At 38.4% G+C, this 27,667-nt stretch overlaps 2 protein-coding genes across 2 annotated transcripts; one reads left to right on the forward strand and one right to left on the reverse strand.

The window, feature by feature from the left end:
* Positions 1–767: 767 nt before the first annotated feature.
* On the reverse strand, positions 768–4,126 carry LOC121525328 (SOSS complex subunit C-like). The gene is made up of 4 exons (XM_041811244.1): positions 3,786–4,126; positions 3,059–3,155; positions 2,824–2,911; positions 768–1,285 (listed from the first exon to the last, which is right to left on the reverse strand). Exons 1-4 carry the CDS (start codon positions 3,808–3,810, stop codon positions 1,187–1,189), a joined length of 309 nt encoding a protein of 102 aa, XP_041667178.1. The 5' UTR covers positions 3,811–4,126; the 3' UTR covers positions 768–1,186.
* A 333-nt stretch (positions 4,127–4,459) lies between these two features.
* snx30 (sorting nexin family member 30) lies at positions 4,460–27,358 on the forward strand. Its single transcript, XM_041810780.1, has 9 exons — positions 4,460–4,741; positions 10,135–10,350; positions 13,837–13,947; positions 14,066–14,224; positions 14,989–15,178; positions 17,467–17,666; positions 19,800–19,889; positions 20,410–20,562; positions 23,164–27,358. Exons 1-9 carry the CDS (start codon positions 4,625–4,627, stop codon positions 23,239–23,241), a joined length of 1,314 nt encoding a protein of 437 aa, XP_041666714.1. The 5' UTR covers positions 4,460–4,624; the 3' UTR covers positions 23,242–27,358.
* Positions 27,359–27,667: the final 309 nt, after the last annotated feature.

A 27,667-nucleotide genomic window follows, 5' to 3' on the forward strand; every position in this document is an offset into this window, starting at 1 on the left:
GACCCTTTCTCTATAGAAAGGACAAAAAAAGCGTGCTGTCCTGCACCGAACTGCTCGGTGGAAACGACCTAAAAGTCTTGTCCATCCTTTTTATGCAATGATGCACTGTGTCCACTAGAGGTCAGTGTTTCGTAACATAGTTGTTACAGTTCCTTCCTCTGTCAAGATGCTGTAAAGGGACTGAGGCTTATTTTTCACTCCGATTGTCCATATAATAAATTACTATTAAACACATAAGACACAGTGCAACATGTGTCTCTTGTGCCATTTTCTTCTGATCATAATTATATAAACTGAGGAGCAATGATCTATCAAAGGTTCAGTGACTGGAAAAAAAAAAAAAAAACAGTATTTTTTAGTTCCGAATTCTGCTGACAACTGTTCTACTATAAATCACCATAAACTTTGATCTTAATGGTGTTATGAGGCAAAACTGATCCTGTCCTCAGTGGACACAACATAAAAATCAGTTTTTTTTCCCCTGCTTATTCTCTTTTGTTTTGCCATGTCAGAGACTGGGTGGTTACTTAATTGTTCATACATTTATTTTTTGTGTCTGTGGCAAAAATTGGTTTTAATTTACTTGAGAACATTTTACTACTAACATTTTACTAAATATGGATCACTTTTAAACCATCGGGGCATAGTAAATATGTCAAAGAGAAACACAGTTTTGTTTACATTGCCAAATACTGTGTATTTAGAGTGTTTTCTTTTTATCTAAAAAATGTTAGAATTTAAAACTCAAATGCATACACACACAGCACTTAATGGAACAATTTATTATTCTATATCAATACAAAGTCTTTGCAAATCTTAAGAAAAAAGAAAAATAAAGGTTTTGCATGTTATGGAAAGCCAATAGTGTACAGATAAGCAACAGAGCAGAGTTTCCAGTATGACTGTGGTATTTGTGTTGGCCCCTAGATGACTTTACATGGCGTTTTACATCTATCCTAAGTCTTTTAACTGTTTTATAGCAAAAAATAAGCTGTCAGTTTTCTGGTCTGGAAAATGTTCAGTGGAATCACACTCCTCTGAGATTGTTTATAAGACAACAAACGACTGTCCATAATTCACAGACTTAAAGGAAGAACCTGGAAGAGACAAGAGTCTTATGTGCACTTGGGTCATTTCAATGCTTTTGCCTCACACTGAGCACTGGAAAGGGAGTGGGGTTAAAAGGTCAAGACTCCGGCTCCAGGCGAGGCAGGACAGGGAGGATGAGGTTCCCAAACGAGGAGTCCTGAGTGATGAAGAAGCCCGTTGAGTGTGTGTGTGCATGCTGAAAGATAAGAGTCAGGAAAAGGCTTGTGTTATCATTCTTGTATATGGTGCTTCTATTAGACAGTTTGTGCTAGCTTAACTTGATTAAAATTTCGTGTTAGCTATAGGGCTGTCAATGGATTACATTTTCAATTTGCGATTCATCTTAGGATCTATGTAGATAATCCCGATTAATCCCACCCATTTTAAAGCATTTTGAAATTCCACTATTCTGCATTTAAAACTGTTTATGTAAACCTTGCAAAGCAGATGGATTCGCTCGTTTCCGTGTTTCTTACTGGCGAATCCATCTTGCAAAGCTCCTATCTGAACCGTTTGGGTCCGGTTAGAAAGTGACAGGACCAATCAGCGATGAGGGGCAGTACTTTCGGGCGTGGCAGAGTTGTGACGTTTGCAAGCAGCAAGAAGAGGCCAGTGCAATTATGGCGAAAGAGATTAGCGTGGATGCTGCTAAAGCGTTACCAGAACTTGATGACATTTCTTTGTTAATAGAAGAACAAAGAACAGCAGTGAGTTGTTTTCTTTTCAAAAACAACAAAAGTCGTGCACTGACATGTCTATAGTCGACACAGTTCGTGTTATGCAGCTCTCTATGGAATTTACTCCTCGGTAGTGGCGCACCTTGCTAATGGCTACGTCACGTGTTTTACTGCTCTGATTGACCCATAAAGATGTGACAGACAGAACGTTCATCCAATCATCCTCCGAGTTTTTTTTTTTTTTTTCAAAGGCTCTGCCCTTTCCCAAACACCGTCTATGATTTGTTTCACAAATCCATCTAGCATGCAAGGTTATGCTTATGTGTTGTTTTGGATTTTTCTACATCGTAAAATAAGGGTAATGGACTTCCAGTTTGGATATGGACCTGCTTTTACAAGTAGATCAAAGATTCTTTACCCCAGAAAAAGTAACCTGTTATGTACTGAATGGGAAATAAGTGAATGGTAAAAACGTCAATGCTCGATAACACGTGGTTCATTACTTTTGACTTGTCCACTGAGCTGTCTGAGTTTTTTAAACTGGAATGAGACATTAAAGGGCAGTGGTAAACTTATTTTGCATCACTGAGACTGCAGGGATTTAATCTTGACAGCTCTAGTTAGCAATGATGTTATTTTTAACCATTGTGGACAAACATAAACCAAATTCCAGAGAGTGGTTTCAAGACAGCCTGTGACATCTGTGTCTTCTAAATATTAATTTAAAGAAAATTATTTAAACTAGTGTCTGGCAATATTCAGACATGACTTATGATATACAAGTCTACGATTAACAAAGAACTGCTGTCACTACCTCTCTGTATCAAAGTTCATTGAGGGAGGTCAAATACAGGAAAAAATCTATTGCACTGAATAAAAAGCAGTCAAGGCTATTTATATGATCTGTGGCTCTCAACACGATGCACAGTGTTCAAATGAGGATGCATGTTTTATCATGAATGCAATTGAACTATATGAACTCTTTTTTTGTGTCATTTTTACAATTAAATAGTGGGAGATGATACTAGTATATAAGATAAGGCTGATTCTGTCTGACCTGCAGAGCAGCTTTCTGCTGGGCAGCGATGTGTTGCTGTTCTGCGTTGTCTCTGAATTCCTTTAGATTTGGACGGGACAGAGGGATGCTACAAGAGGGAGCAGAGGTTAAGGAGAAGACACATAGTTTTGAATAATGGAATACACTCTGGCGTACATGTGTGAGATGAATAAATTTCCCTGTATGAAAACAGTTTCTCAATGCTTTTGACTCACTGATTAGATATTATGCCTACCTTGCCCCAGGAGTTTTCATGGATTGACTCTGCAACAGTCGTCTCTTCTCCTTCTCTATCTCAGCAAGAATTGCCACCCTTGCTTTGTTGGGAAAAGCTACATAACAGAGGATAAGAGATAGACTGTTTATTGGAGGAGAAAATGGGTGGAACAATGTGTAACGGCTAATATCACTCCAATTTATGACTACAGGCTTACTGAGTGAACAACAAATTAATTCAGAAAATAAGAAAAAAAAAAGATCTTAAAAACACCCTATTACATTAGTTGGTAGATAAAACAATATTGAATAGCATGCTAGCCAAGAAATGCCTTATAAAAGCAGAATAAACTGCTGTAGACATTTTGAACGGTCAAACAAATATAAACTGCTGTCACGGAGCCCGCTGGTGTTTCGATTTAGCGATTTATCCTGTGGGGACCTTAAATGTGTGGTTTTCGTAGCTACACGATAGAAGACAGTAGAAAACAAAGTCTCCAGGTCAACTTTTTCATTTTAATATTAAAATGTCTTAACTTAAATCTCAAAGTAAAAGATGGGCAGCTACTTCTTACCGTCATAAGTGGTAGAATCAACGACAACCGGACACAATTCCACAAAGACACCAGCTAACAGGGACGCCCGTTTAATCAATACACCAGCACCCGAAGTTACGCCCATAAAGTCAGTATAACATACTCCCCAAACATACAAAATATCGTTTTCCTAAAAATAAAGGTATTTACCTTGACCTGGAGGATTACTGGCCATGACAGAGCAAGCAGTAGATACACGTCAGAATGAAACAGAAGGTTATAATGTGAGTAATGCAATGCTTTAAGTTTGATGCGTTTCCTTTAGCCTAGCTAAAGCTGCACCGGTGGGTACAAACAACGATAAAAGTTTCCCCGGATGATAAGTGTAAAATAAACCTGAACTGGGAAAATTTACACGTAAGTCATTGACCTGTTGTACACCGAGGCAACCAGAACTAAAAGTTTAAAATACCGATAAAATCCTTTGTTATGTGCGACCTGCTAGACGCATTTTGCCTCCTACCAGTCGTGTGCCTTCAATGGTGCTACCGGTGTTTTCAGTTGATTAGGTTGGAAAGGAGTGGAAAGAAAGAGGTCTCACTCTGTGGTAGTTTCCGGCAGCAAAATGCAAAGTCGATTTCAATACTGTAAATAAAACAGTGGCTCCAAACATTATACACGTTAAAAGGTGTATTTTATACCCATTTTAAGCTCTCCATTCAGTCTTATATAAACCAAGAGAGCACGGTTAAATTGACACAGCTAGCTGTCTCATGTTGGTTCTGTTAATAGACGATCTTTAAGAGCCTCATTCGCCTCTTATTGTCACGTGACGGAAATGTTTACATCCGGGTTCGTGTAGTTTAACCTCCGGAGCTGCGCAGTGAGAGTCAGCTGACAGATGTGACCAACTAGCGGGTGTAACATCTCAACTGAGAAGACCCTGAACCGAGGAAAATCCCCCACTAGCTATACTAACGGGTTTTGCCGCGGAGAACCGGAGAGCCGTCCCCTCCGATAAACGGCCACGTCTTCCCGTCTCTTGTAGGATGAGTGTCGGTGCTCCGAGAGGCCTGGCCAGCTCGGGGCAGAAGCCCATCACGGAGATCATTCACCCGTTGTCCACCGCCGAGGAGCCGTTTTCCGCCAGCGTCGGAGGCGATAAGGTAGGGTCTGCTGGGTCAACACCAAAATCAGTTTGAAAACAATCACGGGGACGGAGAGAGCACGTTTAACCAAATGAACAAATTAACCTGCGACCAGACTGGCACCACTGTTAAAGGATAAACCAGTCAAGGAAGAAGTAGCAACATGGTTGAAGTTAAATGTAGACAGGCAGCAGTTAAAAATACCGATCGACGCATTAACAGGTCACTTTGTATTATTTTTGATTGAATATATGGTTTGCACAACAAGACTGGGGGGTTAGAGTGGAGCCGGATCCACGAAATCAGTTTTTGGGGAAAAAGCCATCTCAAGAATCTAAAGCAGTGTCATAGAGAATAATATTTGATAGACGCACTTTCTTTTCCGCATAGCTAACAGCAAAACACAGAAAATGAATAAAATGTAAAACGTAAAACAGGAAATAAAATGGGATAACATTTTTTTTATTACCACTGAATCACACATGCACAGACTGTGCATGGTGTTTGCACCGTGATAACTGGATTATGCTTTCACATGTTGAAGCATCACACTTCAGTTCACACGCCAGACCCCAGTTTAAACATCAACCACGGTGTTCTGTATAAACAACGATGGACTTGGTAAACAAATCACAAAAGCTTTTTTTCTGCCTGCTGTTGGTTCATGGGGGTAAAATGCTTATCACCTGCTGTGGTTTTGCTGTTAATTATTCTCATGAAGCTGTTTTAGTGCACCTTTGTAACAACTCTTCTTTAAATGGAGAGGTAATGTGCTTTATTTTGATACATCATGAATACTCTAAGCCAATGATGAAAGCCCACACATCATAAAAAGCGAGGCCACTCACTTGTCAGCAAACAAAATACCCACTTGGAATATATTTTCATATTCTTCTTCTTTTCCGCTGCCATTAGACTGAAAATGATTCTGGCTCCAGTCTGTTAGCAGAGGATTTCAACAGCTTGTCAACAGGTTTCAATAACATTAGATGAAAAGTTAGCGTGCCTGGGCCAAATATGAATTGATTTTGGCATGGATTGGGATCCATGTGTAGGTGTCTCTGGAAGGATTACTTGACAAAGCATTTTTTTACAGTGTTTAGGCTTTCAAGCACCAATATGTTTATTAGAATAAAAAGATCTTACCCAATATTTTTCAAGATTACCCATAACTGTGGGTTTTGCATGCAACCCCATGTTATTTCACATTTGAAAAGAATTCAGGATTAGAAACTGATCGGTGATTATCTTATTCATCATCCAATCAAGATATCTGAGCGTGTTTTGCTTTTGAAGTATATGCTTGGACTGGTATTTTTCTTCAATAAAATGATATTTAAGAAATATAGTCATCCTAAACATGTGCTGAAAGTACTGTGTAGAGTCTGTTTTTATAATATTAAATAACTGCATTATATCCATTAGCGTCTCGCAATTTTGATCAATAAATGCATGCACGCCCCAATGCTGCTCTGCACTAAAATCGGATCTGGGTCTCATTGCTGCGATCCCATATGTATTGTCAGTCTGATAGGTCTGTGTTGTGGCAGCCTGTTTTTTTTTTTAAGTCATGATGCAACGCGATGCAATTAACTGAAGTGTGATTACCATTGCAGGTTAGCCCCACAGTGTAAAAAAGAGCACTTACAATCTCAGCAGTCTGTCTGTCTCTTTCTGAATGTGTGTGTGTTCAGTAGAAAAAAGGAGAGAATGGTGTAAAGATGTGTGTGTAGTCAGTGTGTGCAGTTGTATGGATGAGGGAGAAGAGAAAGAGGTAGTGCTTTGTGCAACTTCAGAGAAAAAGTGTGCATGTGGCAAAAAAAGGGTGATTAAAGTTGAACATTACCTTTTTTGCCTCTTCACCTGCACCTTAACCTGCAAGGAGGCACAATTCTTGTGTAGTGATAACAGGTGTAGTCAGGAGTAGGTTCATTTAGGTACATCAGATTTGACAGTCATGCTGATGTAAATAAAACATTAATTTTATTTTGAAGAAGCAGCTCTGTTGCCTCAGTTTTTTTGCCAACTTTCCATCAGCAGTGTTAACAGTAGTTCTCTGTTTACTTTAAACATTCCATTTCTGCTGTAACTGTATTAGTGTGATCTTCAAAGTCCTTTCTAAATTCAAGCTCTGTTCTATATAAAAGTACAGTAATAAAAGATGTTCAGCTGCTTCTTTCTCTTTTCTCTAATTGTAACATCTCCAAAACCTTAAAATGTTGACTTTTTATTAGAGGAGACACTTTCCACAACCTCCACTTATGCTCAGCCTTTTCCTCTTATAGCTTTTCTGATTAACCTCACTGTGTTTGGATGGATATCAGATATGCAGATATTTACAGATTAATTTTAGTCGTTACCAATATTGATACCGTTATTTAAATATGTATTTTAGACCTAAAACTTCATTCCTCAAAACACAATTTAAAGTAGAGATGTTCCAATATTTTTTTTTCCTCCCCATTTCCAATACCAAAGCGTAGGTTATTGGCTAATACAAAGTACTCATCTGATACTGGTGTAAACTTATTGGACTGACTGCCATTTTCCCACTGGCTGTGGGAAAATGGCATGTCATTTTAGCCCTACAATTAACTCAGAACATGGTTTGACTAATAGAATTGTAACAGCCACTCTGTGGAACGTAAAATTGTTTTTCCTGCTAATCATTGCACGATTTACCACTAAATATGAAAATGATAATGACACAGAGGGCAACATCACAGGCTCTCTATCTATCTTTCTCTCCATTTTGCACTATTCAAGCCATCTCTGTAATGAGCTACTTGTCCAGGCATGTGCAGACATAGCATGATGTGATGACAGAACACACTGCTATTGGTTGACAGCCACTCACGAAGTATTCTGGGATAACAATATGGCCGTTAGCATTCAAGCTAGCAGCAATGTAATTGAAAAATGGATTTAAAAAGGATAAAAAGATGTTCAATATCAGATCTACAGGCGTGGTTTTAATTTTTAAAGTCCCTGAAAAGTCACCCAAGTTCTGGGCCCACTTGAAATACTTCTCTAAGGGCTATGAAGGCATGGATGGCGTCAATGGAATACAATACAATACAATGCAATACAATACAAGAACTTTATTTATTCCTGAAGGGAAATTCAATCATCTGGGAGTCTCATCTGTTTACTTTAGAATTATACAGTCTAATTGCTGATGGTATGAAAGATTTCCTAAATCTTTCTGTCCTGCAGCGCAGGGATAGGAGCCGCCCCCCACCATTGTTTCTTTGCTCATTAAGGGGGTTATGAAGGGATGGTCCATGTTTCTCAGAATGGCCTCCACCTTGCTCAGTGCGCATCTCTCCACCTCATCCTCCAGTGAGTTCAATTTGATTCCGACCACAGAGCCAGCTTTTTTAACCAGTTTGTTCAGACGCCTTGCATCCTTGTGTTTTACACTGCCTCCCCAGCAGACTGCAGCATAAAACAGAGCACTTGCCACCACAGACTGATAAAACATCTGCAGCATCTTACTGCAGATGTCTATTGATCGGAGTCTTCTGAGGCAAAAGAGGCAGCTCTGCCCCTTTTGGTAGATGAAGTCTATGTTTTTAGACCAGTCCAACTTATTATCCAGGTGTACACCTACATATTTATACAATGTCACCACCTCGATGTCCACGCCACAAGTGTTCACTGGCTGAAGAGGGGGTTTGGATCTGCAGAAATCTATGATCATTTCCTTTGTCTTTGAGGTGTTGAGTAGCAGGCACTTTTTGTTACTCCAGTCACTGAAGGCACTTATCAGATCCCTGTATTTGGCTTCATGTCCATTTCTGATACATGTCCCGATAGCAGTGTCATCAGAGTATTTCTGAATGTGGCAGGACTCAGTGCTGTATTTGAAGTATGATGTATACAGTCTGAACAGGAATGGAGCCAGGACTGTTCCTTGTGGAGCCCCTGTACTGCTCATTAATGTCCCAGAAACACCCAGCCTGACAAACTGTGGCCTTCCTGTCAGGTAATCTATGATCCAAGAAACACAGGAAGGATCCACTCCCATCTCCGTGAGCCTGTCTTTGAGTATGGTGGGTTGGATGGAGTTGAATGCGTTTGAAAAATCAGTGGTGCAAAGGATAGCTTCAAGAAGTAGAAAAAGTAAGAGGCTATGATTTATGGTTCAAAAGTTATTTAACTTTTAATAAAGTGTGTCACTTTTTGTTGTATATGATAACATCTGATATCTGATTGGTGCATAAGCATATATACTTGCCAGTACCAATTCCCACATTTTCAGCAGTATCCAATGTATTTCCGATACTGGTATCAGTATCCACAAAAATATCTGTACAAATGGCTAATATTTACAGCTGATATATGCTAGTATTCACAACAGCAATATCGGCTGCAAATATTGGCAGAAATACTGATAGTTTACTTTTTAAGCTAATATCTGTTGAGACAGATATCAAACCGATAATATTGTGCATCCCTTGAGTGAACGCTTGCATTTTCCTGTATTTTTGAAATGAAAACTGGAAAGTACAACAACAAGTCCAGCAGTATAGAATTTACACATGCTCATTCTATCAACACCTCTTCAAAAGTTTAACATCTTAATCACTAGAAATAACAGCTGTTTTTAAAAAATAAAATTAGAGATGCACCAATTGTAAAAGTCAGGGCCTCTGCTGACACCAATGTTTAAAATATCAGTTGAAACCTATGCAGATGTTTTTTGGTATACTACTCTCCTAATGCCGTCATTTTCTCACATGCTTTACCATAAAAACAAACCAGAGTTTGTCCAACAAGTCACATCCTCTGCTCAATAATAAATCTCTTCTCTAAATTTGTAGTTAGTGTTTGTCAGAGGACCGATATTGGCCGATTCTGACGTTTATCATTTTATTATTTTATCATTTAAATTGATATAATCATGAAAAAACCTCATTGTGATAAAGAATCCCATTTACACAAGTGTCCTTGCCAAGACAGGCAGCAGCAGTATAACCAAAGGCATAGACATTAAAAAACAAAACAAAACCGATGCATCTGATCATCTCTAAATGAAATGTATAATCTGTTTGGGATTTTTTTCAAGGAGTATTTATTGTCTTAAGTCCCGTTTTCTGTCAATGTACAGAGAGAATATCTAGAGGAGATTTTTCCACTGCAGGATTTTCATATGTTAATCCTGTGAAATTGTGTCTGCAGTCCACAGATGCTCCATTTCTCTCCCCTCATCCATCATTCAATTAGAAAAATGGGAGCTGTGTCAGATGATGCAGGGTGTGTACTCAGCAGTAGCCTGAATAAGAGCTCCTTTGACAGAGAGAAACAATGGCAACACCATCAGCATCGATCTAACAGCTCTTTGTTTACAACTCTCGCCATCCATCGCAGCTTCTAAATTTTGATTTCACTGTTGTTTCTCCTTGCAGGAAGCTGGCCTGACCAATGGCACGCCAGTTGAAACATCAAGCCCTGCCTCCACATCCTCACTTTTCAACAGGCTGCAGCTGGACGATGAGCTGGAAGCAGACGTCCGGGATCCCTATATCCTCACAGAAACTCGTGACCTTTTTGTTACGGTGGACGACCCAAAGAAGCATGTCTCTACCATGGAGACCTACATCACCTACAGAGTCTCCACCAAGGTCTGCTGTTGGCTCATGTTATTGTTAACCTGGATTTCTTTGAACTATAGCACACAATGAATGTGTCATCTTGATATAATATACCATAGAGACATTTAATGATCAAATATTTTTTTCATTATCTCTTTTTTTGTAACTCTTTGTTGATATGTCCAAGGGAGGAGATTGCTGTACCTAGAAGCCAAAGGCACACTGATAGACAGTACTTTCTAATGCAGGAATCTTCAATTTATGAGTAACAAGATCCTTTATTCATTTGGTGGTTGAACTGAATCAGTTTTTCAACAATGTCTCAGCAGTAGGGTCTGAAAACCCAGGTGGTTAAACTTTTCTTTGTTCACAAGAAATTTTGATATGATAAATTTGCATTCAGTAAAAATCGAATTCGAAGGAAACCTGTGGAGTTTGTGATCCGTAGGCCTTTTGATGAATGCATCTATGTGGAGGTAAAATACATGTAGCACACACTTCTGACTATTCCTTTATGAAATTGCACCAATTACATTTTCCAGTGACTGTTATGCACCACTGACAGGGAAATAGAAACTACTAGACTTGATAGTACCATCATCTAATACTAATACTACTTTTCCTTCTTACTTTCCATTTTTAGTTCAGTACCAGGACAGAATCCAATGTCAGCCTTCATGACTGATCTGTTCCTGCTAAATATAAATAGGAAGAAGTATTGAAATTCAGTACACTGATTGTCTGATATATACCAGACCAAATTACAACACATCTTTTGTTGCTTCGTTTTGTTGCCACGCCCCTGTGATTTATGGGCACTTGTTGTATGCCAGCAGAGCATGAATGTGTTTTTTTTTTTTTTCATTATGCTGTGTGAAGCAATGTCTGTGCTCTGCTCATGATTTTCTGTTGAGGATATTGTCACATTGACTGACATATTAAGACCTACTTTGTTGTCTGTCTGTGATGCAGTGCTGGTATATACACATTTTTTTCTGAGACTCCTAGATAAAGAAATTACTTATGTTTCCTTTTCCTATTCTATTTTCTTTTGGCATGTTTCAAAGCTGTTTCACAGAAATATATACAGTACTGGGTCAGCATTTATTCACCCACTGACTTTTAATTCCATGTGCAGTGTGCCACTCTTATAAATACTGTGCATTCAGAAAGTATTCAGACACCCTTCACTTTTTCAATTTTGTTACAATGCAGCCTGATGCTACAGTAAAAGAACATTTTTATTCTCATTAATCTGGAGAATCAGGACCCCATCATGACAAAGTAAAATGGAATTGTAGAATTTTTTGCAAATTAATGAAAAATTGAAAATTGAAATATCACATTTACATAAGTATTCAGACCCTTTGAAAGTTTTGAAATTTGGCTGTCGTGCTAATTTTGAAGTTAAGAGTTTCTCTAAACTAGCCATAGTTTTTTCTCTCAAAAGCATTGATTCAGGCTTGGCGTTGATCAATGAGCAGCCTGGCCAATTATTTTGGCCAGTCATCTGTATCTGCATTTTTAGTTACAGATAGAATTAATAAAAAATATTCTCTTTTGGCTCCACTGTGGTGTGTTACTTCCCTCTCCACAGTCTTTCCTAATATCTACACTGCGGCCTGGTTTCACAAATATAGCAAGCAGTATTGCAGTTTGGTTTCAAAAGTGTTGATTTAACACCGGTATTAGAAAAACCAAAAATGAATGCATGAGTGCCGAAAATGTTGTCACCTCCAAGCCAAGACTTCATCTCAAGGAGGATGAAATTGTTGGAATTTATGGACTTAAGATAGGGAAAACACCCTTTCCTTTTTCTTCCAGTAACAGATTAATTTGCCAGTGAGAAGATGGATTCAGTTGAATTTTGTTTAGGAGGAACCGTACTTTCATTCTTCAAATCTCTGCCAGTAAAACAGAGCAGGAGGATCTCAGAGTCATCGCTCTGCCAGCAGAGTGTAATTTGTTCTGACTTTCAGGAAGGATCATAGCACCACAGGCCTGCCCGTGGTTTAGTGAAAGAGAGAGATTAAGAGGGAGATGCTACTCTGAGCCGTCAGATGCCGTCATGACGACAGTTGCTATGTGCACAGTGGTGCTGTAGCTCAGATGCACTAGACAAATATCACAGGCCAATATGAACACAAAGTGTTAATGAAGAACTTGTGGGAATGGGAGTCTTTTATCACTCCCTTGTCAGGGACCAAATACACGTGTGTATTGGTGTGTTTGCACTGTCAGCTGTATTTCAAGGTCACTGAGCATATACAGTACTTCTTAAAGGGATAAAGTGAACAGAAAGATGACCACCCACACAAAAATACACATGGCAAATACATTTGTGTTGAATTCTGTTTGCTAGAAATAGACTTTTAGTATTGAGTGCAACTAAAAAAGGAGGTGCTGTGTAAAATGTAAATATAAACAGGTTTCAATGATTTTTCTCATCATCATTTCTCATTCATCTCATTAACCCATATTTTATTTGCATTAGTATAGAAACAACATATCAGATGTTGAAACTGAGACATTTCCCCAATCATAGAGATATTAGCATATTTTGAATGTAGGGACAGGACATGGCCATGTTTACTATTGTTTGGCATCCCCTCTATCTAGGATTCTAGATGTTCAACAGTCCTGGGTCTTCTTTTCATATTTTTTTTTCTAATGATGCACCAAATGTTTTCTATTGGTGAAAGGTCTGGACTGCAGGCAGGCCATTTCAGCACCTAGACTCTTCTACTGCAAAGCCATGCAGTTGGGATGGATGCAGTATGTGGTTTAGCAGAGTCTTGCTGGAATATGCAAGGCCTTCTCTGAAAGAGACTTGTCTGGATGAGAGTTGCTCTAAAACCTCTATAAACTTTTCAGCATTGATAGTGCCTTTCCATATGTGTAAGCTGTCCATTCCACAGGTATTAATGCAACCCCATCCATCAGTGATGCAGGCTTTTGAACTGTCCGCTGATATCATGCTAGATAGTCCCTCTCCTCTCTAGACACGGTGTCCGGGATTTTTAAAAACGAATGTCAAATTTTGATTAAGCGTACCATAGAACAGTTTTCCATTTTGCCTCAATCCAGAATTTCTCAGTTTATTTTCGACACAGTTTTTTGTCTCTTTTATACCCAGTCATGTTACTGACCTGTTGCCAACTAACCTAATAAGTTGCAAAATGCTCCTCCAGCTGTTTTTCATTAGTACCACTTACTTTTCCAGCCTTTTGTTGCCCCATCCCTACATTTTTTTAGATGTGTTGCTGAAATCAAATTCAAACTGAGCTATTTTTGTCATGAAATGGTAAAATGCCTCAGTTTCAACATCTGATATGCTGTTAATTATCTATTATGAATAAAAATGTGTTTATGGGATTTGCAAATCATTGCATTCTTTTTTGTTTGTTTGTTTGTTTTTACATTTTACACAGCACCCCAACTTTTCTTTGGAATTGGGATTGCATTAAAAAAATTTCTCTACCAGATTAAATAACGAATCTTTGTTTTTCTCTTTAGACAACAAGAATGGAGTTTGACCTTCCAGAGTACTGTGTGCGACGGCGATACCAGGACTTTGACTGGCTAAGGATCAAGCTTGAGGACAGTCAGCCAACCCACCTCATTCCTGTAGGTCACACAAGCCACAACATAACCTACTGCACTTATTTCTATACTGAAACTCTCAATTTACTCTCTCCGCTCTGCTTCTTCTCTTCCCTTCTCTTCTACTTCAATTTTTTTCCAGCCCTTGCCAGAGAAATTTGTTATGAAAGGTGTCGTTGATCGCTTTTCGGAGGAGTTTGTGGAGACAAGGATGAAGGCTCTGGACAAGTTCCTGAAGCGAGTTGCTGACCATCCGGTCCTCTCCTTTAACCCACATCTAAATGCTTTCTTATCTGCAAAGGTGAGGCAAAATAAGGCTGGGAAATCATTGTTTGACTGCTTGTACAAACGTTCCATTTTCTCTTAGATTTGATTTCCATGATCTCTTCTTCTTAGAACAACATTGGTTAATTCTTTATTGATTCGGTGTTTGGCATTGGCCAATATTTTATTCATCATTGTTCTTCAGGAATCCCTGTTATTTTTGAAGAACACTTGCTGCTTAAGGCAGGGCAATGGGTTAATTTTAGGTATAAAATTGTCCAATACTTTTCACTAGAGACCTACTGACGGTTACAGGCTATGGTGAAATACAATAACCTGTAGTTATCTCAGTTGCAATCTGTCTGCAAAATGCAATACCAGAAAGCGCAAAGCTTCTGCTCTGCTGCTGCAAGTGTGTATCCTTGTGCATGTGTGGGGGTGTGTATTCTTTGTATCTGCCATCACTCACAAATTTAGTTCCTCAGTAGCTGAGACACAAGACAAGGCTTTATTAATCTCTGTGAGAAAATAAGGTTGAAGTGGCAGTATAATAATTGGAATTTTTAAAAAAAGTAAGACATAGGCATACTACAGCAGAATCACTACAGTAAATGAGAGAGGGGTTCTCAAAGAAATTCTTAAGGATGTGCTTTGACAATTTTAGCATATCAGATGGAAGAAAGAATAGATTGATCGTTTTTAAACATTAGATTAGTAGTTCACCTAGTTTTTTTAGTCACTATAGTAGGATATTTTTATCTTGATACTGTATGTGTGGCCTTTGTCACTGTGTTTCTGTAGGACTTAAACAAGCGGCAAGGTCTGGCCCTGCTGACGAAGGTGGGTGAGTCAGTGAAACACGTGGCTGGAGGATATAAGCTACGGGCACGGCCTGCTGAGTTCTGCGCCATGGGTGAATACCTGGACACCTTCAGTCAGAAACTGGGAACAATTGACCGCATCGCTCAGAGGATACTCAAAGAGCAGTCAGGTATCAGGCCGACACACAAGACTGATAATATGATAAATCCTGTGTAAAAACTGTTTTTTCCTTTAACACTTGTTTCCTTGGGGCTCAAATGGTAGAGTTTGTCATCTCTCAACCATAATGTCAGGGGTTTGATCCCTATCTTCCCTAGTCACATGTCAATGTGGGCAAGACACTTACAGGGATACGTAAACATTTTGGCAAATTCGCCCATTGCCTTAATTCCTATAGTCTTAGTAATAGGTCAGTTTCCTTTAGTTGTCGATGCAAGCTGTTTCTAGAGCTGGGGGGACCGTTAAACCAGCTGCACCGCGAACGCTATTTTAGCAGACGGAATTCTTGCTTTCCCTCTTCAAACTCATCAAATACACAATCCAGCAACTCCAAAACACTCTCATGGACAAGTTGTGACCTGCACATTCACCATGCTATGAAATAATAACGTATAATTATGTAACATTACGACACATGAAGAAATACTCGGAAGTGTTTCTTGAGTGAACCACTGGGCGGAGCAACACAGTGAAGCAGCCTTTGCATTTAACTTTAAAACATCTCCATCTCGTAATGTTCCATGATTATTTCATAGCGTGGTGAATGTGCAGGTCACAACTTGTCCACAAGAGCGTTTTGGAGTTGTTGGATTGTGTATTTGATGAGTTTGATGAGGGAAAGCAAAAATTCCATCTGCTAAAATAGTGTTCACGTTGCAGCTGGTTTAACGGTCCCCCCAGATCTAGAAACAGCTTGCACCGACAACTAAAGGAAACGGACCTATTACTAAGACTATAGGAATTATGGCAATGGGCGAATTTGCCAAAATATTTACGTATCCCTTTAACCATATATTGTTCCCACAGCTGCATCAGTGGCTTGTGAATCTGTGTGGATGCAGATTGTGATTATTTAATACCGATGGCCTCATTACATAGCAGCATTTGCAGTTGTGTTAATGTGAAGTTAGCAGGAAATCAATCAACCTTGCAAATGATATTAAGATGTTTTCTTGGATGATTGAAATCTGACAATAAAGTCAAGGATTGTAAAATACAGGTGCAATGAGCAAAAGTGTATCAAATGGGTGTCAAATGAGCAATGCATTAAATGGGGGAGAAAAAAAAACAGGAATAAAGGGTGTATTTGTTGTATGTTCCAATAGTAGATGACTAATATACCTAAATTCCCTCTTGTACCTCACCTCCCACATCCTCTCTCTTCCCATTTGTGGTATTTAATTATTTCTTTCTTTTTAAAAGCTTTCTCAATCTGTTACTCTCGTGGCACAAAGATGTTCACACACATATAAAACCCACATTCACTCACACACTTAAACTGTCAACACCCTCAACTTTGACTAATTCAATACATTGCAGATCTATTGTTTCTGTATTATTTCTCCTGTCTGAAATGTTTACGTGTAGCATTGTCGCATCTCCACACATTGTATTGGTTGTTCGTATATGTACTCATCACATCAAGTTTCTTGTACCATTTTGCATCACTAAAGAAAAACCTTTAGAAAAAGAACAGTGGTTGCAATATGACCTCAAGTTTCAATCTTCACCACCTGCCTCTGTAGTCCAAGTTAATGTTAGCTATTTGTATCTGCGTCATCAAACTTGTGGTGAGCATATGCCAGGAACTGGTTCAGTCTTTTTCTGCTGAATATCTGACAGTAGGTTCTATGAAATTTTCTGTTGTGTTGACTCTCCAAGGGAGAGACTGTTTGGCCAGGGTAAAAACCTACAAACCTTTGGGCTTTGTGGTTGTACAGTTGATAACTAGGGGTCTAAATTACACATGATAAGTCATGTGCTTGCTGTCACCATCTGTTCAAATGTTGCATTTCTTAGTCTGTTTAGATGAAAAAACTGAAGCATAAACACAAGGTCCTGGTTTCCCTGCTGGGTGAGATAAGATGGAAACTCTGGGAACCAACTATAGATAATGAAGGCCTGTAATCTGACACAGTGTGAAACAAGCAAATGCCATGCATACATGACTCCACGGCTTGGATTTCAGCCATCATCCTCGCTTGTGTGTAATTTACAAATTTAGATGTTGCAGTTGAAAGTGCCAGTCCCTCAGTATCACCACTAAATGAAGAGAAAAAAACTCTTCAGATTTATTTTCAAGTACTGATGTGTCATGAAAAACTAAGTTTATCTAGCTTGAAATCTCAACTCCCAGAATCCACAGGCAACCAAGTATAAAAAAGGAAAAAAAAAAAACAGTAAAACCACAATGTTTCTTTTTCCTAACTCTCCCCATCCCTCTGTCTTCCTAACTAGAGTACCTGACTGAGCTGCGTGAGTATGGCACTGTGTACTCCAGCTGGGCAGGGTCTGAGGAGGAGCTACAGCGCCCCCTAGAGGGTGTGGCTGGCTGCGTGTCGACGTGTTGTGGAGCTCTGGAGGAGCAGTGTGAGAACATGAGCCAGGACTTCCTGCCTGTGCTCAGAGAGTATGTCCTCTACATAGAGTCCATGAAGGTGAGAGACATAAAGAATGTCATTCAGTAAAGTTTCTGTTTTTTTTAATTCTCCAAAGATAAATGGATGCAGAACGCTAAGTTTGCATTGCTGTTTAGTTAGCCTTAGTGGCAAACTATGGTATTACAGCAAAAATGACAACAAAAATACTGACATAAAAAAACATCAATAATTCATTACTTATTTTTGAAAAATCTGTGGGTAACTAGCTGTAACTTCATTAAACAGCATCAAAATGATGTGAAGACTTGGCCGTTAAACTCAGAACAGTATGTACAATGAATGCATGCAGTATGAGGAAGCTTTGACATAAAATGCATTTTGCAATACTTTTACTGTGAAAATTGTGTTGTGATAATGATGAAATTGTGATGAATGTGCCCCTTGCAAAAAGGAAACTTTTACACACAGGGACAAAATTGTTGGTACCTTCTGTTAAGGAAAGAAAAAAACCATCAGTGGTCATTGAAATAACTTGAAACTGACACAAGTAGTAGTAAATAGAAGTTACTGAAAATTAACCAATGAAAATCAGACATTGCGTTTTAATTTTGGTTCAACATTTATCATTTATCCTTTTAAAAAACAAAGTACTAAAACTGGCTAGGACAAAATTGATGGCACCCCTTGAAAAGATTGATAATTATTGGACCATAGGGGCATCTTAAACTAAAGTGTATCCTGCTGTTAGCATCACATGTGTCTTCAAACTTGTCATCAGTCAGTTTGCCTGTTTAAAGGGTGAAAAGTAGTCACTGTGCTGTTTGGTATCATGGTGTGTACCACACTGAACATGGACTACAGAAAGCTAAGGAGACAGCTGTCCCAGGAGATTAGAAAGAAAATGATAAACAAGCATGTTAAAGATAGGGGCTATAAGACCATCTCCAAGCAGGTTAATGTTCCATCTTACAGTTGCACATATTATTCAGAAGTTTATGGTCCACGCGATTTTAGCCAGCCTCCCTGGATGTGGCCACAAGAGGAAAATTGATGACAACTTGAAGAGACCGATAATATGAATGTTAACATAAGAGCCCAGAACAACTTCCAAAGAGACTTGTGTGAAACATGGAGGAGGCTCTGTTATGTTCTGGGGCTGCTTTGCTACATCTGGCACATGGTGTCTTGGTACAATGAAATCTTGAGACTATCAAGGCATTCCGGAGCCAAATGTGCTGCCCGGTGTCAGAAAGCTTTGTATCAGTTGCAGGTCATAGGTCCTCCAACAGGATAGTGACCCAAAACACACAGCTAAAACACCCAAGAATGGCTAAGAACAAAACACTGAACTTTTCTGAAGTGGTCCTCTGTGAGCCCTGATCTAAATCCTATGGAACATCAGTGGAAGATTCTGAGACATGTAGTCTGGAGAAGGCACCCTTCAAACCTGAGACAGCTGGAGCATTTTGCTCACAAGGAGTGGGCCAAAATACCTGTCAACAGGTGCCGAAGTTTCATTAAGAGTTACAGAAAATCCTTGATTGCCTCTAAAGGTTGTGCAACATAATGTAAGGTAAAGGGTACCATCAATTTTGTCCCAGCCAGTTTCATTAGTTTATTTTTCAATGATTATGTTGAAGTGAATTCAAAAGCAATGTCTGATTTTTATGAGTTATTTTTCGGTAAACGTCTATTTACTATTACTTTTGTCAGTTTCTGGGTGAGATTTTAAGATGACTCTTGCTGACATATCCATAAAAATTTTTACCTTCACATTTATGAAGTTTACATGTTTCAACCACTGACCGTATTTCCTTTAATTGATTACATTCTTGATTATTTTTCTTTGAGAGGTTATTTTATTATTGACTTAATGATGTGCAATGCTAATATAGCAATACATTTAGTACAAATCCGTTTACATCCTTTGAATATTTTTCTGTTTTATGGTTCCCAGCTACAGGCACGCTTTCTTATCTGACCTCAGATAGTGGAAGTAGCATCTGAAATTCTCCCTTTGTCATTTCCTATTCCTCCCTGAGCAACTGATTCAGCATCTTTCTCTGTTTAAATTTTTTTCACTACTTATCTATTAAGGAAGTTTAAGGGTATCCATACATCCATAAATCCTACTTTTACAATGTGAAATAATGCAGTTATGTTGCAGTAATGTTTTCTGATTGCTGACAGAATGTTTTGAAGAAAAGGGACCAGAGCCAGGCAGAGTACGAGGGCCGGTTAGAAGCAGCCATATTGCGCAAACAGGAAGACAGAACGCCAGTAAGTGTCCTCTTTCCTCCTCTGTATATTCACCCCTTGCACACAACAAGGCCTTAACATTTCTACATTTAGTGTTGCCTTTTTTCTGCGTGTAAGAAGTCCCTCAAAGTTTCCTTTATACCCTCTTGCAAATGCATGGTGTGAAATTTAACAATTTCAGTATTGCTATTACAACCATGCAACCTTTGACTTTGTATATAATTTTTCCATGAAATAATCTCTCCACTAATATTTTAATTATTTTAATAATTTTAATTACCAGCAATTGGTAAAATTAAGAAAATAAAGGTTTCTTATCTCTTCAAAATAAAAGCTTTTAGGGCTGACCAGCCATATACATGTATGCTATATGAAAGTGCTTGATGTTTTCTGTCACTTCTGTAAAATGTATTCAAAGAAAACCCTCCCTTATAAACTCATGCACCACCCAGACCCCTGTGGCTTTAGTTCATGAACCTGTAGTCATGTATCTTGTCCTCTTAAGGCCCCTTTAGTTGTAGTTCTGTCTGTTTCACCATAGATACCAATAGAGGTGGAGAAATGCCAGGACAAAGTGGAGTGTTTCAATGCTGACCTGAAGGCTGACTGGGAGCGCTGGCAGAGCAACAAGAGACAAGACTTCAAACAGCTTCTCACAGGCATGGCTGACAAAAACATCAACCACTATGAAAAGGTATGCAGACGGCTAAAAGCACCTCACACCTTAACAAATGTCCAACATAATGTCATTGCCATTTACTTCTACTGGAAGTTCTATTGATTAGTGATGACCTCTGTAATTTTAAAAGCATTTTACTAAATGATCAAAACACAAAAACCTGTATTGGATTAGTATTTGTTCACACATAGAAGTCAATGCTTTAGGGTATAGTCAAGATTCCTGAGGCCTTTCTTCACACTGTTTCATGCCATGACATACAACATAAATGCCAGTTGCAGACAAATGGCAATTTGCAGGAAAAAAAAGAAATTCAAATGGCGTCATCTTAAAGACATTTTCATATATACTACTTTTTTTAACACTGGTGCCATATTTTTCCCCTGATTATCAAAATAAAACAGTCAAAGTGAAAACAGCTTTCTACAAAGTAATATCAAATAAAAATATTTAGTATCGAATCAGTGATAGCATAAATATCAACCCCCTTTTAAGTTAATGAACTAATTCAATAAAGGTCCAGCCAACTGGTGCACAGTTAATCAGTATTCCTGGCTACCATTACACCATAAAGACAAAAGAACTCTCCAAAATGCAGAGAAAAGGTTATAGCAAAGTGTAAGTTGGCAGATGGATCGCCCTCACAAACTGAGTGACTGTGCAAGAAGGAGACTAGTGAGAGAGGCCACCAAGATGGCTATGATTACTTTGAAGAAGTTATAAGCTTAAGCAGCTGAGATGGGAGAGACTCTGCATACAACACTGTTGCGTGGGTTCTTTACCAGTCAAAGCTTTATGTGAGAGAGGCAAAGAGAAAGAGAGACTCCATGGTCAAGTGTAAGAAAGTTTTTGGCTCTGATGAGACCAAAATGGTGCTTTTAGTCTATCAGATAATACACTGTGTTTGGCTAAAAAACAAAAACTCCACATCACCACCAAAACACCATCCCCCTGTGATGCACAGTGGTGGCAGCATCATGCTGTGTGGATATTTGCAAGCAGCCAGCCCTGAAGGGCTTGCAAACGCAGAGGGTAAAATGAATGCAGCAAAACACAGGAAAATCCTAGAGGGCAATCTTATTAAGTCTGCAAAAGAATTTGGCTTGGGAGCAGGTCGACAATGACACGAAGCATTCAGTGAAGGCTACAGAGAAATGGTTTTAAAACAACTTGGGCTTTCCCACTATGACTTTTGGCTGTGCCACATCAAACCAGGCCTTGCTGATTTACTTTTCCTTCACCAGTTTGGCTGCGCCAAGCTGCACAGAGCCATGCAGAGAATTGTCCTGCTCTAGAGCAGGGCCAAAACACGCCCACCCTGCTTCGAAGCACACCGCAATGACATCAAAGCAGTGCGCAGGGTGTGGTTTGATCAACAAGCACTCCAAACGTGTGTCTAGAGCTGTGTCATCAGCTCTAAAACAGGTAGGGTGGTGGAAACAGGCAACAGGCTGTGGTGAAAAAGCAAATCCCCTGACATGCTGGGCTGCTGTGCTGAGTCAAACCAAGTAAAGCCAAGCCACTCCGTTTAACAGAAAAGGCCCAAACAAGGTAAATGTTCTGGAGTGGCTGAGTTAAAGCCCAGACCCCAAACTAATAGAATTTTGTGGCTGGACTTGAAAAGGGCTGTTCACGCCTGATCCCCATGCAACCTGACAGAGCTTGAGCAGTTATGCAAAGAAAAATGTTAAATTGCAGTGTCTAGATGTGCCAGCCTAAATGAGACCTATCCACACAGACTCACTGCTGTGATTGCAGCCTAAGGTGGAAGTGATAAATACTGACTTAAAGGGGTAATTATTTATGCAGTCACTTATTTACATAGCATATTCTTATTTAACTGGCATTACTTTGTAGAAATCTGTTGTCACTTTGAGGTTTTTTTTTTTTACTTAAAAAATTATATTGACCATGATTGATTTGTAAAATCAGCAAAAGGGTAAAACATCCAAGGGGGGAATACTTTTTAAAGGCAATGTATAATACAGTAACTTTGTGGGGTAGCTTATTCCATTCCTGTTCACATGCCACTGACACTTCAGTGGGAGCAAACTGAGTTGAAGTGCCTTGCCTAAGAGCACATCAACATACGAGCGTAGCTGTTGTGGATCGAACCCGCACCCTTCTAACTGTAAGATGCCTACCTACTGAGCCACAGTTGCCCAGTAAATATGTTGGCTTCACTCCCAGATGGCTGTTTCTCAGTCCATTTTAATATAAAAGACTATGAGCTACACACATTCACAACTGTACAACACTACTAAGGACTTTACTATTTTTACCCAAGAGCCTAAGTGAATTGGCTAATTTTTCACTTCCAGCACTAGATTTATTTTTACTAGTCCAAGGGTAGTTTTCATTCTAATGTAAATCTATAAATGGGGATTACACTAGAGATCTTGAATTACAAAGTTAGTGACCATACAAAGACATGTGAGTTGATATCACAGGAAAGAGTCAAATCTAAAGGTTACCAAAATTTTACAAGAACTTGTAGGAAGTACCAAATATAACTTTAAAATATGTCTCCTGTCTTTGCATATTACTCCGCCTTCCTTCTTTCACCTCATATATTTTTGCCTGTCACCTGTCTCCATTCATCTACACCCTCTCCAGTGCCAGGCAGCATGGGAGTTGCTCATAACTCTCCTTCAGGACAAACAGACTGAGGACAAAATCAGCGAGACGAACTGAAACATCCCCACATGTCTCCGCCTTCTTCCTTATCTGTATAACACACTCTGTCATGCCAAGGAAACGGACCAAGTGGGCAGCTGACATTTACTGCTGGACTCTGCCCCGTTCCCCTGTGAGATGACTGTGAAGAAGAGGGTCATCTCTGACATCTGACCTGCAAAGGAGGTAACAAAGGGTGCATTCAAGCACAGAATGAGGAGAGACTATGTACAGACATTTTTTTCTTTGTTTTTTGTTCATATTGACTTTTTCTACTTTAAAATTTCAATTAACAGTCATTTGCCAATGCTGCTTGTGTTTATTTAACCCCAGTCTCAAAGAGGTAAGTTGCTGGTCTTTCTTTTTTTCACATAAAACGAAATGTGATGGATGACTCTTTAGCATCCAATATAAAATGTTTTCTTGTGTGGTTGGAACTGAAACATGAATATCCAAAACATCCTCAGAATTTTTCCTGTCATGTAAAAGCCTTTGTTTTAGCGCCAAAATTAGTTTGTTTCAGTCAAAAGTTTGTGTTTTGTTTTCATAGTTCTCCTCTCAACTAATCATACTATCCCTGCTATTTTGCATGTTAAATCTCATTAACTTTTACACTATCCATTACTGTTTTTCAAATTTCATAGATTGTTTAGTTTTACTATTTTCCCAGCAAACTTTTCTATGGTGACAGTTAACATGAGATACTTGAATCTTCCTGTGGCATTAGAGCTTACCACAGGCTTATGTTCAATCAGAAGCGAAACATGGGTGGAGTAAAAACAGGAACTGTAGCTTACAAAAGGCTCCAGATAATTTTCCAAAGGGGAATCAGTAGGATGTATTTTTGATCCACATTAATAGAATTCCAGACATGAAGCAAATTCACATTTCACAGTATTTATGTGTCTAATATGAATTCTTAAGCTCAAGAATGTGGAGTCTGATTTGGTCATATGTTTTGTCCTAATTTACAGTGTAATAGCACCACCTTGTGGTCAAACTGCTAATTGTTTGACTCTGGTGAACTGGTGTCCAAACAGTTCACACTGCCTTTGCTGATGTCTCTTCACATCACTTCTTTTTTTTTAGATAACAGTCATTTCTGTCTTTAGTAAATTATTTGTCTGTTGCTCACCCAAGGGCTTAACTCAATTAGAAAATATGAGGCACACATACGGAATACTTATCTCATGAAAAGCACAGAGAGAAAGAGGAAAGTAAATATTGACTCTGTTGGTGGGCTGTTTTCAGAAAATACATTACAATCAGTGTCAACTTTTTGAATTCAGATGTGATTTTGTTGCAGAGGTCAGCTTCATTGACACTTGAACAAGAAACAAACTCTGCATGGGGACATTTTAAAGTTTGCCTGCTATTAACATTTTTGTCTTAATAGCTAGGCGAAGAATTTAGTGTTTACAGGTTAACTAAAATGGAGATATTGAGATATAGGTGAATAAAGAGCTCTGGGGCTTCTGGAAAAAGTTGGCCTGGTACTAAGAAAATGGTTTGCAATCTGTTGAAATGTACGGAAGTACAAAGATTTGCCCTGGTCAGCACAGCTGTGACTCATAGGTCAACTTTGGTAAAGCAGAAGTAGCAATGCATCAAGTATGAACCAACTGTGCTTTTGCATCACATTTCCTCTTTTAACATGTTGCAGATGTGGCCTTAAAGAGAGAAATCAACTCTTAAACATTATTTGTTACATCAGTGAATAAACATTGCTGCTCTATTTTATTTTATTTTTTCCCAGAAAGTGGTTTTAAAGTGGTTGTTTGTTGTCCGAAATAAATAAATAAATAAACCATAGAGGATGAGTGCAGAAAGCTGAGGATTTACCCTGTTGCTCTAAATATCCCACCTAATCTGAAATTCCTTTGCTACATCTTTTGGTTCTATATCCTCAGTCTTATTATAAGCTTATTACACTCAGCATAAAGTAGCAAAAAACTTGACCAATGATGACCAGGGACGGTTTAAGTTTTGCATACCTGCCTAGAAGTAATTTATAAAGATGATGATTTTTACTTTTCATTTGTTGTGAACCCACTGGGTTGGAGCCTCATAAACTAGAAAATTGTATTCATGAAGCATGTAATGTACTTTGTTTCATAATTAGTTCCTTTAGTATCACTTCATTTATAAACAGGATTTTCAGAACTAAGGTGCTGGTTTGACTTTTTTAGCTACTGTATATGTACCCTGCAGCTTTGCCACAAACAAAATCAGCTGTGCTTTACTTTTACAGTTTGTCTTCGACTTCCCCTTGCTCTGTTTTTTTTTATACTCATGGCACAGCCTGCTCTCAGTGTAGCCAAAGGTGGGTGCAGTAAGGAAGCGATAAGAAGAAGTGCTGCCTCCAGACTAGTTTTAGTATGATTTGTTGATTCTCTTTTTATTTGTGCTACATTTATTCCTCAAAATCTTAAAGACAGAGCAGCTACTTTTACTTTTTACTACAACATTCAGCAAGGTAACGAATAAGTGAGTTTTAATTTAATACAAAACAGTAAAGTGGAGAAAAGCTTTCTGTGTAGCTGTGGTTCAGGGTTAAGGCAGCTACAGTGGACAGTATGGATGCACTGATGCTAAATTGTTGTTTTTGTAAAGAAATAATTAACATGAAAAGCTGCAGTCAGAGGTGTTCCGAGACAAAACTAAGCTTCTCTATAATCTGATTATTTCACACATACTGTCAAGGACTTCTGTTTTTTATTTCCTATGTCATGCATTTTTAATAAATGTAATCCAACACCTTAACTAAATAAGTTCAAAGAAGCAATTCAGTCAACAGCAGGGATTGTAATACATTATAAACAAGCAACAAAAAAGGTACCTACCACTGAGCAGAGATTTTTTTTAGAGGGTTCCTCTTTTGTCTTATTGTTTTTTTTTTCGTACATGCATTCAAAGCATATTGTCCCTTCAGGTTATAAAGATGAACATTACAAAACTGTTTGTAATTTCATATTATATTGTACCCAGGAACACCAAAAAGGTGAGGCAGTTGATTCTTTTGAACTTAATATAAGGAATAACAGTTGTGGCTAGATGATACAAATTTTAACTAAGTGAAGGCACAAGGTACTTGTCTGTTTTGTTTACAGCTGAACACTGTGAAAGAAGCATCAGTGTATCCACTGACAGTCCTGCTAACTGTTGTGAATGAAGAAACTGTACAGACCTAATGAAGTGGCCTGACCTGATTGTGCACAACTTTTAGGACCATTCACATTTGATAAAAAAAAATTCTTTTTGCTTTTATGGTGACATACTCTATATTCAATAAACCCTACTGCACAGCTAAATTATAATGCACAGCTGATTCTATTTTTGTATGAAATAAGAAAAGATTGTTGTTTGGTTTTATTTAAATTTTGATGAATACTAAAACACATTTTAAAGGGTTTGTACCAATAATTTAAATCTTAAGTTACTAAGAAAATAAAAAATGAACACATTCATTTAGAAGCTTATTTGAGCCCCAGCAATAGTCCTCCAAAAATTTTCCCATAGCCATAGGTAAACTTGCAACATGTGCTGTGTGCCTGCTGATTTATTTTTGCACTAAAGTCCCTAAAAGAAACATCTGCTGAAATAAAGGACTGAATTTGGTTTATTTCAGGGTGAAGACTGACTGTAACTGCTGTGGTGTTAAGTTTGTTGAGGCAAATTTTATGTCCCAGTTTGATGATTTAAAAAAGGCATCATCTGCAAACAGGGACCCTATTGGCTGATAAGAGGGAAGAGTCCGGCATTATTTTTGCTTTTTTTCATGTTCAAATCAAATGTTCCCAAGCCAAATGTCCCAGTCTTTCCCCACCATTTCTTAGTGTAGATTCGCACATGAAGAGAAAATCTGATTTGCAGAGCAGGACAAATGTATCACTCAATCCTGTTTGAAGGTTAATGAGTGAGAGAACAAATGAATGTGTGAATTGCTCTTTATTTTGGTTCCCTCCCAGTGTGTACTGTTTACGTTCAGAGTTTTATTGTACATTTGGATGTTAATAGCATCTTGTAATTATAAATAAGCTTGTATATTGATGTTGTTTTGATGCAATTTATCTTTACCTCAGATGACTTTTTTGGATATATTGGACCAACAATAAAAAAGAACGAATGCATTTCATACTTGCCTGCTTGAGTCTTGATTGTTTCTTGCTTTCAATAATATTTTTTAGTTGTAAAATTTTTTCTTGAAAAATAATCATACGTTAAAAATAAATTATAAAGAAGTAAGTGAAACAAGATTCCAAAATGTTTGGATTCCATTTATAATGTAAATAGAATGTTTTCAGCTTTTTTGCACACTTAAATGAATTCAACATACATTCCTCCAAAATTATTGGAACAGTGAGGCCAATTCCTTTATTTTTGTTGTAGACTGAAAACATTTGGATTTGACATCTGGATCTGACACGTAACTTAGAGGATGGCA

Source organism: Cheilinus undulatus, linkage group 17 (genome assembly GCF_018320785.1).
Source record: "Cheilinus undulatus linkage group 17, ASM1832078v1, whole genome shotgun sequence".
NCBI lineage: Eukaryota > Metazoa > Chordata > Actinopteri > Labriformes > Labridae > Cheilinus > Cheilinus undulatus.